A 13998-nucleotide genomic window follows, 5' to 3' on the forward strand; every position below is an offset into this window, starting at 1 on the left:
AACCCACCTCCACATGGTAGCACGTGCAAGGCCAAGCCAAAAGGGACAACTGCCACATCCATATATCCCCGTACCAGGGATTCCGGCGTTATGACCATGTGGAAGAAAAAGACGAAACTGCCACTTTACACTTTACTTGACACCAATTTTGCGTTGTGGGTGGTGCTGTGTAGCAGCAGGATTGGGTCAATCTTTCATCATCATCCAATATAGGTTTATGGATCTTCTTCTTTCTTCAGCCATCAAGTCGTAAAAGAGCTAAGCTAATCACAATGGTGAGTCTGACGTCCTATGTCCCCCTTGATTCGCCCACATCAATATCACATGCGGAAGGAAGAAGGATATGGGATTACTGGGCCATAGAAGGAAGAAAGATTTGGAGTACGGTTGAATGATCATCAGGTGGACGTTTTAGAATCTGGATATAAATGGTAGAACAACAGGAGCTATGGCAAGATACAAAGATGCAGAAGATGATGGTGGCGAAGAGTAATCAGCAGAACGAGAAAGAGTGGATATAGGATATTCTCATGTTTAGTAGAACCGTAGAAGAAATGATGGGTCAAAGCTGGATAGAATCGATGGTGTGGAATCCGATTTGGACCATCAAGTTCTCCCTAATCTACTACCAACAAAGTGCTCCCTCTCATCAACATCAGCTCAACCTCACCGTAACGTCTACTATATCGCCGTTCAATCGATGTTAGAATAGAAAAGAACAGAAACCCATATCCTTCTTCCTTTTGCGTCCCTCCTACCGTTTACTCCAATCCTCTTGACCGAAACTGACATCTTGTATCCTTTTCACTTACTTAGCCTTCCCAAAAAACCTTCATCATCAAGCAAAAGCTCGCCAAGAAGGCTCGACAAAACCGACCTATCCCCCAATGGTTCCGTCTCAAGACTGACAGTGAGTTTTGCGTTCTAATTCGTACGCCCAGGAATAAATAGCTGATTTTGTTACTCTTTTCGTTTTTTTTAATTAGACACCATCCAAGTTAGTTGAATTTTTCCCATTGGCAATCCATCCATCTTACCCATCTTCAATTTGACCTCTTGAATTTGATCTCGATTATCAGATCAGATCAATATCATCATTTACATGGAATGAAAGCTGACCTCGCTTATTTGTAAATGTAATAGTACAACGCCAAAAGAAGACACTGGCGACGAACCAAGCTCAACCTTTAAGAGAATCTCCCTTACCCACCCCCACCGACCTTCCCCTCTATTCTCTTATGGCATACCATCTCTTTTGTACAGGTTCATATATCTATCGAGATGAGATGAGATGATATACTTGGTTTCAACGATTGAATGGTTGAACGGTTCCACACGGAACATGTGATATATTCGTTTGATCACTAGTTTATCGAACATACTGATGATGGCAAATTGCGAATCATGTGTATATTGTCAAATAAATGATTGCATTGCATTATGAAGATGAAGGTATACTGAATATGCAGGTAATCGTGAAATGTATTAAAAAGAATTCAATCAACAGGATACAGCACAAAAGCAAAAAGAAAATAGAACCATAATTCGTGAATATTCGTATACGTATACACTTTCGTCTAACCATCTAACCGTCTATCCAACCTTGGTTATTGGTATATCGCTACCATCGCCGTGTCTTGAATGTTTGTATCACGTCTGATCAGAAGTCATGATGTATACAACTTCAGCAGGTCTAACAAATAAAACTTCCACCGATTGACTTTTACCCGAGGTTTTCGCTTTATCTTTATCTCTATCTTGTAATAATCTTGGATGATGACGACGATGATCCGTCAAAGAGGATGAAATCTTCCTATTTCTCAAAGTCGATGTCGAATTCTCAACTTTAGATCTTGCTCTTTCATTGTCATTTTCATTTTCATTTTCATCAATCTTATGTTCTGTCACATCGAAATACCTGATACCATCTTGACTACCGTCTTTTAGAGTTTTGATACCCAATTTGGAAATATCATTTCCTTCAATACCGATCCATGGGCCTTGTGACTATATAAACCCATCACATGATACTCATTAGCTTCATTTATCATCCATTCCATTCGGTCATTCAATAGATGAATAGGAAAATGATGATCTTAAACTTGACTTACCTTTTCCATATGCCCTATATACCTTATACACGCTTGAAATCTCAATCTCGATCTCCCAATCGGATGCAGATGCGATACGATACATGGTATACCTATGTTCAACACGACACCAGGTCCAGTCCACGGCTTGCCTGTGGTCCTAGCCTGGGTATTAGGAGAAGCAAGTGGAGGTTCGTCATTGAGTGACGGAGGATTCGTCTTCGGTTTCAATTGGGTTGGACGGACAGCGCGTGTATCTCGATCTACCCCGACAGATCTAGTAGGTTGAGAGTCCACACGAGTCCTAGGCGATACATTAGACATCCTATGTCTGACTATAGTGGAGGCAGATGATTTTGTCGATAATGGAGAAAGCGAGGAGGTACTGGTAGACTCCTTCCTCAAACTCGATATAGAAGGTGAAGGTTTATATCCGAAACTAGTCGCCGCCGATCTCTTCGACGAAGCTACCGATCTGGGTGATGTGATCTTAGGAGCAAGAGGAGTGGGACGTTTGTCTCCATCAGTGGTGACTGTATTGGTGTTAGTCGAATTGGAATCGGTCAAAGGTGGTGGAGGAGGGTTCGCTAGTCTTGATGTCGAGCTTGTTGCTGTTGCTGTTTCACCGACCTTTCGACTTGTGATTGGTCTGCGTTGTGAGTTGAGCGAAGTAGTTGAGCCATTCTGATTGATCGTCCGTGTAGAGGATATACTGGGAGTAGACCTTTCCGGTCTATTATCTAGACTTAATCTAGACGCTCGACTGAGACTTCCAGTAGAAGATGAAGTCGAGACTGAACTATGTAGTCGAAGCCTCTTCAACCCATTGGTGTGAGGTCGAGGTTCAGGTTGGGTCTGGGAGGTGAATCGGTCGGCTGCGGCGATACTAGCTTTGGATCGACTCGGAGTAGTTTTGTTCGTGTTGCCGAATCCGTTCGCATGAGGAGGGAAGGGGAGATTGATACCGCCTATCAGATCCTGGAAGGGAACGTCTATCTCTGCACAATGCCTATCGTTAGTGCAACCCTCAAATGAACTCAAATGTGACTTACCATCACAAATATCTCTAAGTATTGACGGTTCGATATTCCGGAATCCATCTACATCCCTGATCTGCATCCATCGTCTATTTATATGAGATAGGATCTTACTTTTCGTATTGCTTATTGTACTTTGACTCCTCGAACCAGGTGTGTTACGGGGTTGGAGGGAGTTGCCATTTTCGTTCTTGGATGTTGAGAATGTTACGAGGCTCTATCGCAATGGTGCTATCAGTATAACCAGATCCCACACTTATCATCGAAGACGAAGAGAGAGGACAGTCACTCACTTGATAGATAGCTGGAGCTTCCCTATATCCGTCTCCAGATCCGACTTGCTCTGTAACCTTGTCCAATACATACTCCAACGTATCGAGGTTGAACGAAGTATCATTGACCAATTCCCCAAATTCTCTACCTCCAACCACTGCTGGAAAATGATCCAACAGTAATCTCAAAGCTTTACTTTCCACTTCATTTACCATTTCTTCTACATTCGATATCCAATATCTCTTCCCACCGATTCTCGTTCGAAGTGCATTATTCAATTTATTCCTTATGTTATTGATAGCTTGAAAAGTCGAAGTTACATTATGTGGATGTACACTTTCTTGTACACTTTTCACCAGTATATCTCTTTCTGCCAAATCACATAAACCGATCTCTTTACTACTAATCCAACTTTCTGTCCAACTTCTAGCCAAATATACTTTAGCACGATGTTCCAATGTGATAGCGGTACCAGCGACGTCAGGCGATATAGCGAATTTCCATATTCTAGGTATTCTAACCAAACATTTCCTACATCTACATGTATCCCAATCCAATCCGTGGGCAAAATCATGGACTATCCTACTTTCTATTTCAGCCACAAGGGAGTCCAATTGGAGGTAAGCCGCTGCTCTGTGAATTGCAAATGAAGTAGTGAGGTCGAAAGTCCTATTGGAGAAATCTAAATGTCCAGCGTAGATGTATCCTAGACAGAAATGTAATGATGCCGGAGTAAATGGAGGTGTAGGTAGATGTATATCCGAAGTTCCAGTACCGTTGGTGGTAGGTCGGAAAGATGAATGGTTAAGTAGGGCAGAAGCGAAATAAGGTGATCTAGACGACAAGATGAATTTATGAGATGCAAATACAGCTGTTGAAGAGAGTGAATCGACTGAAGATCCATCTGAGTCGTCTGTATTTTCGCCGCTGGATGAGGAAGAGATAGAATGATCGAGGTGGATACGAACATCCGCATAGAGCTTGCTTCTCCACATGTAAGTCAAGTCTTGACCTAGTTTATCACGGCGTTCTTTGAGATCACCCTGGGATGTCGAAGATGGACGAAGAGGTTTGGATGAAGAAGTGTTGTCAGACTCGGACTCGGTGTCGATCCAGTGGACTACATCGCCTAGACCTTCACCGGTATATAACCATCTACCAAAGTCAAAGGGTCAGATATGTATATATCAGGATAGGAGAGGGAGAGATTAACTTACTCGAGTTGAGTGAGAAACAATTCAGGTATCTCTTCACTCTGGAGTTGCAGCACATCTTCACCTGGTCTGAGCGTTCCCTCGCTATTGATAGTGAGCAATGATAATTGGGATGAAGAAGGGTTGTACGAGTGAGGTTGTAGGAAGTAGTTGGATGAAGGTGAAGTAGGTCGAGAGGTGCTTCTGGAAGGTAGTAAAGCTGGTGACAGCAAACGAGAGGTGCTCCCATGACTGTTAGATCTGATCTTGAAATAACGTTCTTTGAATGCTTCTATACCCAGTGACAGATCCGTCAGCATACGATATGTGATGATGATGATGATGGGATAACTCACTAGGTGCACGAGAGTATATTATCGCTACAGCAACCAAGTCAGCTCAATGATCATCCTGCGAAGATAGATTGACAGGTGATGATTGATTACTCACCTTTATGACCCCATATCTTGTTGATCGACAAGTCTTCACTCTCCCAACAAATATCCCCAAATCTATCTTTGGCATTCTCAAAGAGTGATTTCAAGTCCTTGATCCATGATTCTGTCGAGTCGGCGATACGTTCCTCTACGGAGGGGTAATCGATATTGAGGAGAGGACGCGCCATCTACTTGATTGTTGAGGATATGAGATGGTAGGTGGTTGACCACATGAGTTGTTCATGAGATGGTGAGATTTAACTATGATGAGTGGTGTTGATATGATGTCTGTGCACCGTTTGGGTGCATAGTGTCAAGTCGAGTTATGACATGTACCAACAGTAATACGAGTATTTCAATCTTAGTGAAGTATATCATTCACCACTCATCGTGTATCGTGCGTGTTTCATATGTTAACCTGACTTACGCGTAACCCATGATTAAACATATCTCTGTCAGAATCAATCATCTACTATACAATCCAATCTACATACATGATCTCAAATTATGGATCACTCGTATCATTCAACTCGAATACACTCTTTCTATATATACACCAGAATGAATCTCTCGCCCAAATAAACCAAACCAAACCAATACAGAACCAATAATATATATATATATACCACAATCATTGAGTTTCAGCTAAAGCTTTGATACTCCTAAGACTATTCTCACTATCCTCTTTGGCTTTGATGATCACATCAATGTGACTTCCAATCTGCGCTACTGGACTATTTTGGAGTATCGCCGCTTTATGACGGAGCTTCGCGCCGCCAATGGACATGAAGCTCAGTAGTCAGTGTCTTTCTGTCCGATGGGAAGAAAGGAGTCTTCAAAGCTACGCATCGTCCGTCGACGAAGAAGGTTGTTCACTACACATCGCAATTTGCGCGATGAGGCTCCTCTCAATGACGGCAAATCATCGTAAGAACCATATGTTCCTCACGTAGACTCACACACAAAAGTCGACTTGAAGATAACTTGGAAGACACGGATCTGAGTGGCTTCATAAATTCATTCATGCGGAGGCATTGGCCCACGAATGTCCGTTCACGCCAGATATCGATTACAATACCGATACCATGTTTCATGAGTTGGGTAATATATGTGCACTCAATGATCATCCTCGCTGTCATCGATCCAGTCGATGTCATCCATCGCTTTCTCGCTTTGAATGTGTAATTGATCTAGTCCTGTTACCTGCTCTAAAAGCTCAGCGCGTGCGAAAACTTCTAAAAGCCACTTTGCTCCACCTTGTCGATATGCGTTCAAGACCTGATACGACTTTGTTAGCTTTCGACAGGTGGAGCCAAGGATGTTCTCATGGAGTTGCAGGGACTTACAAGAGGACTGCAAGCTGTGCACTGGTTATAAGCAGGACCACGAATGATCATTGTTCTCCATTGGCTCAGAATGCCCCGAATCTGATGCGGTACACGACCAAGAACAGCCTCGTGATCATCGTCAGCTACGCCAGCCTCGTACGCTGGTGCTTGCGCTCTATCCCATCACAATCAGCCTGACTTTTGCTTTCGTAAAATCACTCACTTCAAGGGGTGTTGCAACAATGATACCAATAATTCTGTCGCTGTGGCCGCGGCCAGAGGCGCTGCCCCTGGTCTTGTGACCGTACACATCTGATCTAAAGTTCTATCTGTCAAAGACTAGATGGCAATCAGCTCCATCTTCGAACTTTGGTTCACGATACTCACGTCAGTCGGAGCCACCACATCGTTACAGTAATAGCAGCCTAATTGGGCTGCATCGCCATCGCCCTTGACAATACCATGCCTCATCACAAGATAAGTATCAAAGCCCAGAGCTGCATTGATCACTATTTTGTTCTGGTTCATGCTGATAAGGGTGGGGAGCCATCGCGATTCTCTCGAATCCATCAGCAGGAAGATTGCATCATGCTGACTGATGAGTTCTTCTAGCTTCCGTATATCTTCGCATGCGGCTTGCGAGGCAGAGGAGGGGACAGGGTGTCCTGGCATGGGAATCGTAAGTGAATGCCCCGTGGCAATCTGACTTATATCAGCAACTGGTCCATTCCGTAGGATGATGGTAAGATTCACTATACCAGGAAAAATCTCGGTAAGTCTCTCGGCAGCGCAAACTGCTTTAGAGCGTCCACCGTCTAGACAATCCTCGAAGCGGAAAAGAGGTTGTCGGACTGGATTGGAAAAGGACACTCTAGCGGAGTCAACAAATGTGATATTTCGTACGCCCCAGGCCTATCATGAGATTGTCAGCCAATCGACCATTACGCGTATGATGTCCAGCAACATACCATGAGATTTCGCGCAACATAACAACCTAACGTTCCTGCACCTAACAACAAACATTTCGTATGGGAAATTATCTCTAGATCCAAGCTAGGAGCAATCCTCCATTTCATCAACTTTAGGTTAAGATCAACTGCTTGTTCCGCAAGTCTGGAAAAGAGATGTCAGATTTAGCAAGATTACGCAATGACGGAGGATGGCTCACCGTATTGGATTCATCATCGGTCCCAGATCTGCTATTCGGCTTGCTAGCTTTCCCTCTTTGGTTCTCTCCCATCCCACTGCAGACACTTGGGTATCAGGGGAGCGGTGTTGCTCTCGGGGCAGCGTGACAATCGCCTGTCTACTCGCTCGGCCTTGCCGCAGACAAATCACCTTGACCTCTGTAGTTCCATGAACTTGATTGAGGTAGTGCAAAATGTTTCGTAAAGGCCAACCGGGATTTGTATTCGATGAGGATGGGTCGTGAAAAGCTATTGTGACCTGCGGACGGGGTGAGTGGTATTCGCTGCAAGCGAGGTAAGACCTACCTCGGAAGACAAAGCATCGGAATAGAATGTTTGATATGTGGACAACGGTGCAATCGACCGAGATCCGAGATCCCCTTTTACCAAGAACGCTTCGACTTTCTGATTTTCCATTGTAGATAGTCGAGCTTCGAGTTGCCGAAGTTCCCGCAGATCCTTATAAAACTTGATTAGAACGAGTGCTGAAGTAGCAACAACGAACTCACAGTTTCTTGAACGGGAGTCAAGCCTTGCTGATTCATACGCCACGGTGGTGAACTGACGAAAGCGGGAAAAGCGAACCAATAATGGTAAATATATTTCTTGAGATCGGCAAATGTAACCAGAAGAAAGGGGTTGATGAGAGGCTGATCGGACTTGAAAGACCCAAGAATCTGACTTGAGTTAGCGATGAACTTGCACGACCGCTATTTACCTTAGCCACGACTTGGTTGAAGATCTCTTTCTTAGTTTCCGTCTTGCGAAAGTCCTCGATGGTATTGAAATTCTTCAGGATACCTGTGACCGGAATCGAAGCAGCAGGAGTACTGATCCACCAGAGTGAGCGCCGATCAGATGTTTGCATATGGACGTACCTCTCTGAGCTTTCCCCGAAAGCATTACCTCCAACGCTTATGTTCCCATCGATACCAACATACGTGGGATCGCCACTAGATGAGGAGTTTGAATGGTCTTCCACCTGCCTACCCTCTTCCAACCAACCTGTTATCTGTTGTTCATCATCATTCAATCGGGCTTTGTCCAGTTTATGGGTGGTAAGGGCGGTCCAAAAAGCGGGTGTGGGCTGGGAGTTGAGGGGTTGGAATTGGAGTGTGGTCATCTGTCGAGTCTGTCCAAGGGGAACGATGGGTGATAGATGATGGATGAGTGATGGAGTGATGCTTGGTCAGTAAGATATATCTCAAGTTAGATGGGAACGGCGGATGTATACCAGATACAAGTAAAATGTGGAGACCCCGCAATGTCACTTGATAACAACAACGCTACACCGTACGAGCACCATCAATTAGGCACACGCTCTACACTCTGGTTACATGATACCGGTAACATTGATATCATTCAGCATTCACCATCCAGCATCCATAGGTAGCAAACCGTCATATCATCGCCCTTCCAGCGCCTTCTTGGATTACACTACACTTCACTGCCATCCACCTCACCTCGGTTCTTCGTCTTTCGGGCTGCCATTCTGCCTCTCACCGAGATTATGTGTTGATTCGCAAGTCAGCGGCTACTTTGACAGGTGGACATACCGATACAAAGTCACAAGTCATGGTCGCAAATCAGAATGTATGTCTCGAGTAAGTCATATCTATCTATTTCAGGTCATCTCGGTTCTGCTCGTCTTCTCATGTACCACATCGTGCGCTAATTCCTCATGTGGTGGCCGAAGGTTTACCGTCCGAGTTGCGTGAGTGTCATTCCTGCTCAAATAGGGTTGTCCCATCGTGTTGATCGGTCTATTGCAGCTATCTCCAGGCTCTTCTTGATAGACAGTCGCAATCCGCTGCTGCCAAAGATCAGGAAACATCCTCCTCGCTACCCACAAATCACGCCACCTCCTCTCGCAGATCTCATGATGGATCGTTCTTCGCAACGTTTGACCTAGGATCCCTGATGGGGAAGGACTCGTCAAAGTCGCCGAAATATCCTGAAAAGCTCCTCAAAATATTCGATAGCTCACTACAGAGGATAGCCATGGGGCAAGAGCCAAAGTGAGTCAGCTCATCGTTGCAACTCTTGAGATCGCCAAACCGATCAACACTTGTTTAGGTATTCGAACCAAAGGTTTCGACGCACAGTTGCAAGATTCTGGTCGTCTACGTGGCCCGACAAGACTTTTCAACGTCAAATGAAGGAATCACGGAAGATAGAAGACCTCATCTTGGCTTTCGTCACCTCATCGACCAAGACATTGCAGAAGGATGGGGAATTGATGGACGGTGCATGGAAGTCGGAACTCAGCTTGCAAGTCTCTCTCTTTTTAGATCTTCTGTATGATTGCTTGGTATCCCTTGGACCACTTTCTCCCGAACTGGCCTCCCGTTTACAGTCGTATCGCAATCGTCTAAAGGCTCAAGACACTCCCTCGAAGACAGACAAGGATGCAGAGGATCGATCACAAGAAAGAAATGAGGGAGATAGCTTGAGTATTGCTAGGAAGCAGAATGGGAATGGTTTGATGGGGCCATTACTTGACACAGTAGCCACCCTCTATCAGCTCAGAAGGGAGGATATTCATCGCATCATCACGGACATAGAGAATACCTGTACCGAGCAGGCTGCATTAGATGATCTCAAGGTATGTCTTAAATGAATAGACGACGCTAACAAAGTCACCCAGAAATGTTTGAAATCTCTAAACACCGATACGCCATACCTCTACTCACCTCACGATTTCCCTGACCCTGGCTGCTGGAATACATGGCGTACCAGCGAGGTGTCGGCTCTCTCACAGATGATGCTTAACATGATGCAAGCAAATTCTTCTCTCCATCAGACTGCGGATCGCCAATCGCCGTCAGATTTGTCGCTTCAAATGGATACACTCAATCTCGACGCACGAGAATACCAATTCACCTATATACCCCCCGATCCGAAGGCTACATATCGCGAGCTGTTGGACAGATGCCTAGACCACGACCTTGAACTACTCAAAACACTCCCTGAAGATGAGGATGTTTCATTAGGAATCTTGTCGCACGAGCACGTCACTTTGCTCCAGGTATGTGCTGCTAGGTGGAGGCTACCCTTATCATTCCGAACATGTGCGTTCTTCTCTGCCATTGTCGATCGATATCAGCAAGGAGATGTTCCATCGGCATGCGTATATGAAGCACAATCCATGGTAGAAAGGTCACAGATTGATACTCCTACTTCGGCTTGGGCTAATTCAGATGTGAGTTTAAACATGACTGTTGATTTGACAACTGTCACTGACTTCGATGCAGAAAGAATTATTTGATCGGACCATGTATCGCCGAGACGTCTGCTTCTTGCAAGCTGTTGAAGAGGGCCTTAGGTGCCCCAAAGGATATCATTCGGAAGAATTTCTCGAAGCCGTGGAAGATTGGTACACGCTCAATGTTTCGGAAGAGCAGCAGCGGAGCCTTACTACCATTTCGACGCAAATCATGGATAACGTTAAATCTCAAGCTTTCAACACCTACATTGATCATGCCTCTAGACTTTTAGATCAAGAGGGATCAAAGACTTGCGCATTTGCGCTACAACTAGGTACATGGATAGAGAAGGAAGCCAAAAAACTCGACAAACGGTTTGCGGCCCCGATAAGCAGGTGAGTATTCCTTTTGCATCATTTCACAAATGCAACTGACGACAAGTGCATCTAGTGAGATCGACATCGTGCCACTCGTTCTTCAACAACACCTGACGTTGTGGTTTCGAGATCTCGAAGACACCATTCTTGCGCAAACCCATGAAGCCCTTCGCTCCAATATGGAAGAGATGTTTGTCTTGTATCGAAAATCCTGTAAATTGAGTGATATGGGGAACGCGTTTCTGAAGTGAGTTCCCAGTGAATTGACTTTTCAAACTTGCTGATGGACATCTATAGAGAAATGAAATACGTTCTCCGTTTCCCCTTACCGCCTTTGTTCACGGGCTTAGTCAACCTGTGGTTGGAAGAGACGGCGTTGAAGACGAAAGATTGGTCGGATCAAGCTTTGGCAGTAGACAGGGTAAGTTGTTCTACGTACGTCGATTCTGGCTGACTCGAAGCAGTTTGAACCAACTTCTCCGAACGGGCCGTCATCTTCTGTCACCGACCTATTCGACTCTTTCAGAAGTGCGGTGCACTTCCTTATGGGTCTGAATTGGCCAGATGAGCAACAGTTGGCAGGATTCGCCACCCGCTTAGCCAAGGTAGGCGATGGTCCGTATGAAGACAACGTTCATAGGCTGATAAAGCATGACAGATCATCAGTTTCTCCATCAACGACTACTGTCAAAAAGTAGAGCAACTATTCGCCCAAGACATGCGTCAGAGCGAAACAGTCTTCACAGCCGCCAAACAGAAAGCCTGGCTGGAGAAAGCTAAAGCAACGCTCGCATCTCTACAAGGCGAGCGAAAGTTGCAAGCGTTTTTTAACTTCACGCCACAAGTATGTTATGGATCTCTTGGTCGCCTGCATGAGCTGGCTAGTGCTGATTTTGGAGTCACAGTCATGCGTAAAGCTCAACAATATCGAAGCGGCTCGCCAACAGTTGGATCAGCTATACGACCAGATGAGGGTTGATGACTTATCAGCTTACGATGTAGTCGAGGGATCTGCCCAAAATGGTCATCAGGCTTACTTGTTTACCGTGAAGATCGTTCTGGCCGAAGGACTCACGCTCGAAAGCAACAATAAGTCACCTGACAGCTTCGTCATATTGAGCGACGAACATGGTAATCGGTACGCCAAAACTCGAACGATTTATGATGATACAGACCCACGATGGGACGAAAGCTTTGATATTCCTGTCAAAGGTAGTGCTTGGTTTATGGCAACGGTTCGCCAACGTAACATCACCGGCAAACATGATCTTCTAGGAAGGGCATATCTTCGTCTCGACCCTTCGCAGCACGTGGATCTACTGTCGAAAGACGTCTTACTCCCTCTGGATACAAGAGGTCATTTGTTGATGCGAGTCGCAATGGAAGGAGAGAGAGACGATATTCAATATCATTTCGGTCGAGCGTTCAGATGGCTCAAGCGTACAGAATCTGATATGGTACGGACATTTGTGGACAAAGTGAGTAAATTGAAGTGCGGTAAACCGCTTACGATAGATGATTCCGGTTCTACGGCACACGCTTTCCCGAGCTTCCATCAAATCAGTCCTGAAACCGAACATCAATGGCCCGATTGATTACAATGAAGCTCTCGGCAAACTTTCTGCCGCCTACCGGTCCGCCATGGGATCTACAGAATACACTATCCCGCCTACGAAGGAAGAGAGACATCGTGGTCCCACGGACACTGAAATCGAAACGGCAATACATCCGCTATTCGATTATCTGGACACCAATAACCATACTCTCGCATCGTCATTGTCTCATGATGCCATGCAAATGGTCATGGCCAAATTGTGGAAACAAATTTTGATGACGATTGAAGCCCTGATAGTGCCGCCACTATCAGACAAACCTTCTCGAATGAGAGCTTTAGGAGACGGCGAACTTGACATCGCTTTGAAATGGCTGAAGTTTCTTCGAGACTTCTTCTATGTTGGTGGAGACGCTAGTGGAGTTCCATTGAGCACATTGCAAAATGCCAAATTCAATGAGATATTGTCTGTCAGGATCTATTATGATTGGAACACTGATGATCTCATGGAGGTAAGCCAGTCCTCTGTCTGTTCTTCCATGATTTTGCTGATGCAATGTAACAGGAATGTATTCGAGGGTTTCAATCGACCTTGAAATACCGAGCCACCAAGCCTAGCAAGTCATTACTATCGCAACGAAATCTCGGTACAATACGTGCGAGGAAAAGTGCCAAACGAGCTTTACCCAATTCTAGCAGTAACACAGAAATGATCATGCGGATTTTACGAATGAGGTGAGCTTGGGTCGCAGCTCATCAAACGTGACGAGTGTACAACGACTCACGTCTGAAGGTTTATTAGGCAAGGAACGCAAGAATTCCTGGCTCAGCAACTGCAAACTATATCGGTGGTGAAATTAGAGAATCCCAAGAAGGGTCGAAATAGCCAATCTCGCTTCTCTAGGTGATGACTGGGATAATGAAGGTGTACTTGAAGATTTTATACGAACGAGTTTCAAAACCAACATGTGTGTAGATGAAGTCTGTATCGATCTATGTTCTATATCGTATACGTATATACATATATAATGATGATAATAATATTGTAACAGATATATAGGATGAGATGAAGGGATTAAACTATGAGAAATGATGTTAGATACTACAGAAATCGACGCGTCTTGAGCTTGTGCCACTCCACATGCAAGTGTTATCCACGCATCACACACGCACAGACATGTACGGTACATACACCATACTATACACCATACTATAGCCTCTCCCTTTGTACTTGGAGCATCCATTCAACAATCATTCATCGTTAATACATAAGCATAGCCATCTCGACTACAACCTAGTAACTCAGCCCGATCACAAC

The 13998-nt window shown here is 44.9% G+C and overlaps 6 protein-coding genes across 6 annotated transcripts; 3 read left to right on the forward strand and 3 right to left on the reverse strand.

Moving 5' to 3' along the window:
• Positions 1-554: 554 nt before the first annotated feature.
• On the forward strand, positions 555-1191 carry V865_006085 (60S ribosomal protein; the record flags this gene model as incomplete). The annotated part of the gene is made up of 4 exons (XM_066229845.1): positions 555-671; positions 817-910; positions 987-997; positions 1144-1191. The coding sequence occupies 4 exons, from the start codon at positions 555-557 to the stop codon at positions 1189-1191; spliced, it is 270 nt and encodes an 89-aa protein (XP_066085942.1).
• A 459-nt stretch (positions 1192-1650) lies between these two features.
• V865_006086 (uncharacterized protein) lies at positions 1651-5218 on the reverse strand (the record flags this gene model as incomplete). The annotated part of the gene is made up of 7 exons (XM_066229846.1): positions 1651-2007; positions 2112-3088; positions 3143-3344; positions 3421-4555; positions 4618-4885; positions 4950-4973; positions 5044-5218. The coding sequence occupies 7 exons, from the start codon at positions 5216-5218 to the stop codon at positions 1651-1653; spliced, it is 3138 nt and encodes a 1045-aa protein (XP_066085943.1).
• A 443-nt stretch (positions 5219-5661) lies between these two features.
• Positions 5662-6055, reverse strand: V865_006087 (uncharacterized protein; the record flags this gene model as incomplete). Its single annotated transcript, XM_066229847.1, has 2 exons — positions 5662-5796; positions 5990-6055. The coding sequence occupies 2 exons, from the start codon at positions 6053-6055 to the stop codon at positions 5662-5664; spliced, it is 201 nt and encodes a 66-aa protein (XP_066085944.1).
• A 91-nt stretch (positions 6056-6146) lies between these two features.
• Positions 6147-8668, reverse strand: V865_006088 (E1-like protein-activating enzyme Gsa7p/Apg7p; the record flags this gene model as incomplete). Its single annotated transcript, XM_066229848.1, has 11 exons — positions 6147-6308; positions 6377-6533; positions 6582-6697; positions 6746-7060; positions 7112-7270; positions 7327-7471; positions 7527-7804; positions 7852-8004; positions 8055-8222; positions 8264-8375; positions 8424-8668. The coding sequence occupies 11 exons, from the start codon at positions 8666-8668 to the stop codon at positions 6147-6149; spliced, it is 2010 nt and encodes a 669-aa protein (XP_066085945.1).
• Positions 8669-9120: 452 nt separating this feature from the next.
• On the forward strand, positions 9121-12723 carry V865_006089 (uncharacterized protein; the record flags this gene model as incomplete). The annotated part of the gene is made up of 11 exons (XM_066229849.1): positions 9121-9149; positions 9242-9259; positions 9318-9563; positions 9622-10150; positions 10193-10747; positions 10800-11146; positions 11202-11375; positions 11426-11549; positions 11593-11733; positions 11787-11972; positions 12034-12723. 11 exons carry the CDS (start codon positions 9121-9123, stop codon positions 12721-12723), a joined length of 3039 nt encoding a protein of 1012 aa, XP_066085946.1.
• A 46-nt stretch (positions 12724-12769) lies between these two features.
• Positions 12770-13588, forward strand: V865_006090 (uncharacterized protein; the record flags this gene model as incomplete). The annotated part of the gene is made up of 3 exons (XM_066229850.1): positions 12770-13192; positions 13246-13415; positions 13483-13588. 3 exons carry the CDS (start codon positions 12770-12772, stop codon positions 13586-13588), a joined length of 699 nt encoding a protein of 232 aa, XP_066085947.1.
• Positions 13589-13998: the final 410 nt, after the last annotated feature.

The sequence above is a fragment of the Kwoniella europaea genome, chromosome 1 (genome assembly GCF_036810445.1).
Source record: "Kwoniella europaea PYCC6329 chromosome 1, complete sequence".
Lineage (NCBI taxonomy): Eukaryota > Fungi > Basidiomycota > Tremellomycetes > Tremellales > Cryptococcaceae > Kwoniella > Kwoniella europaea.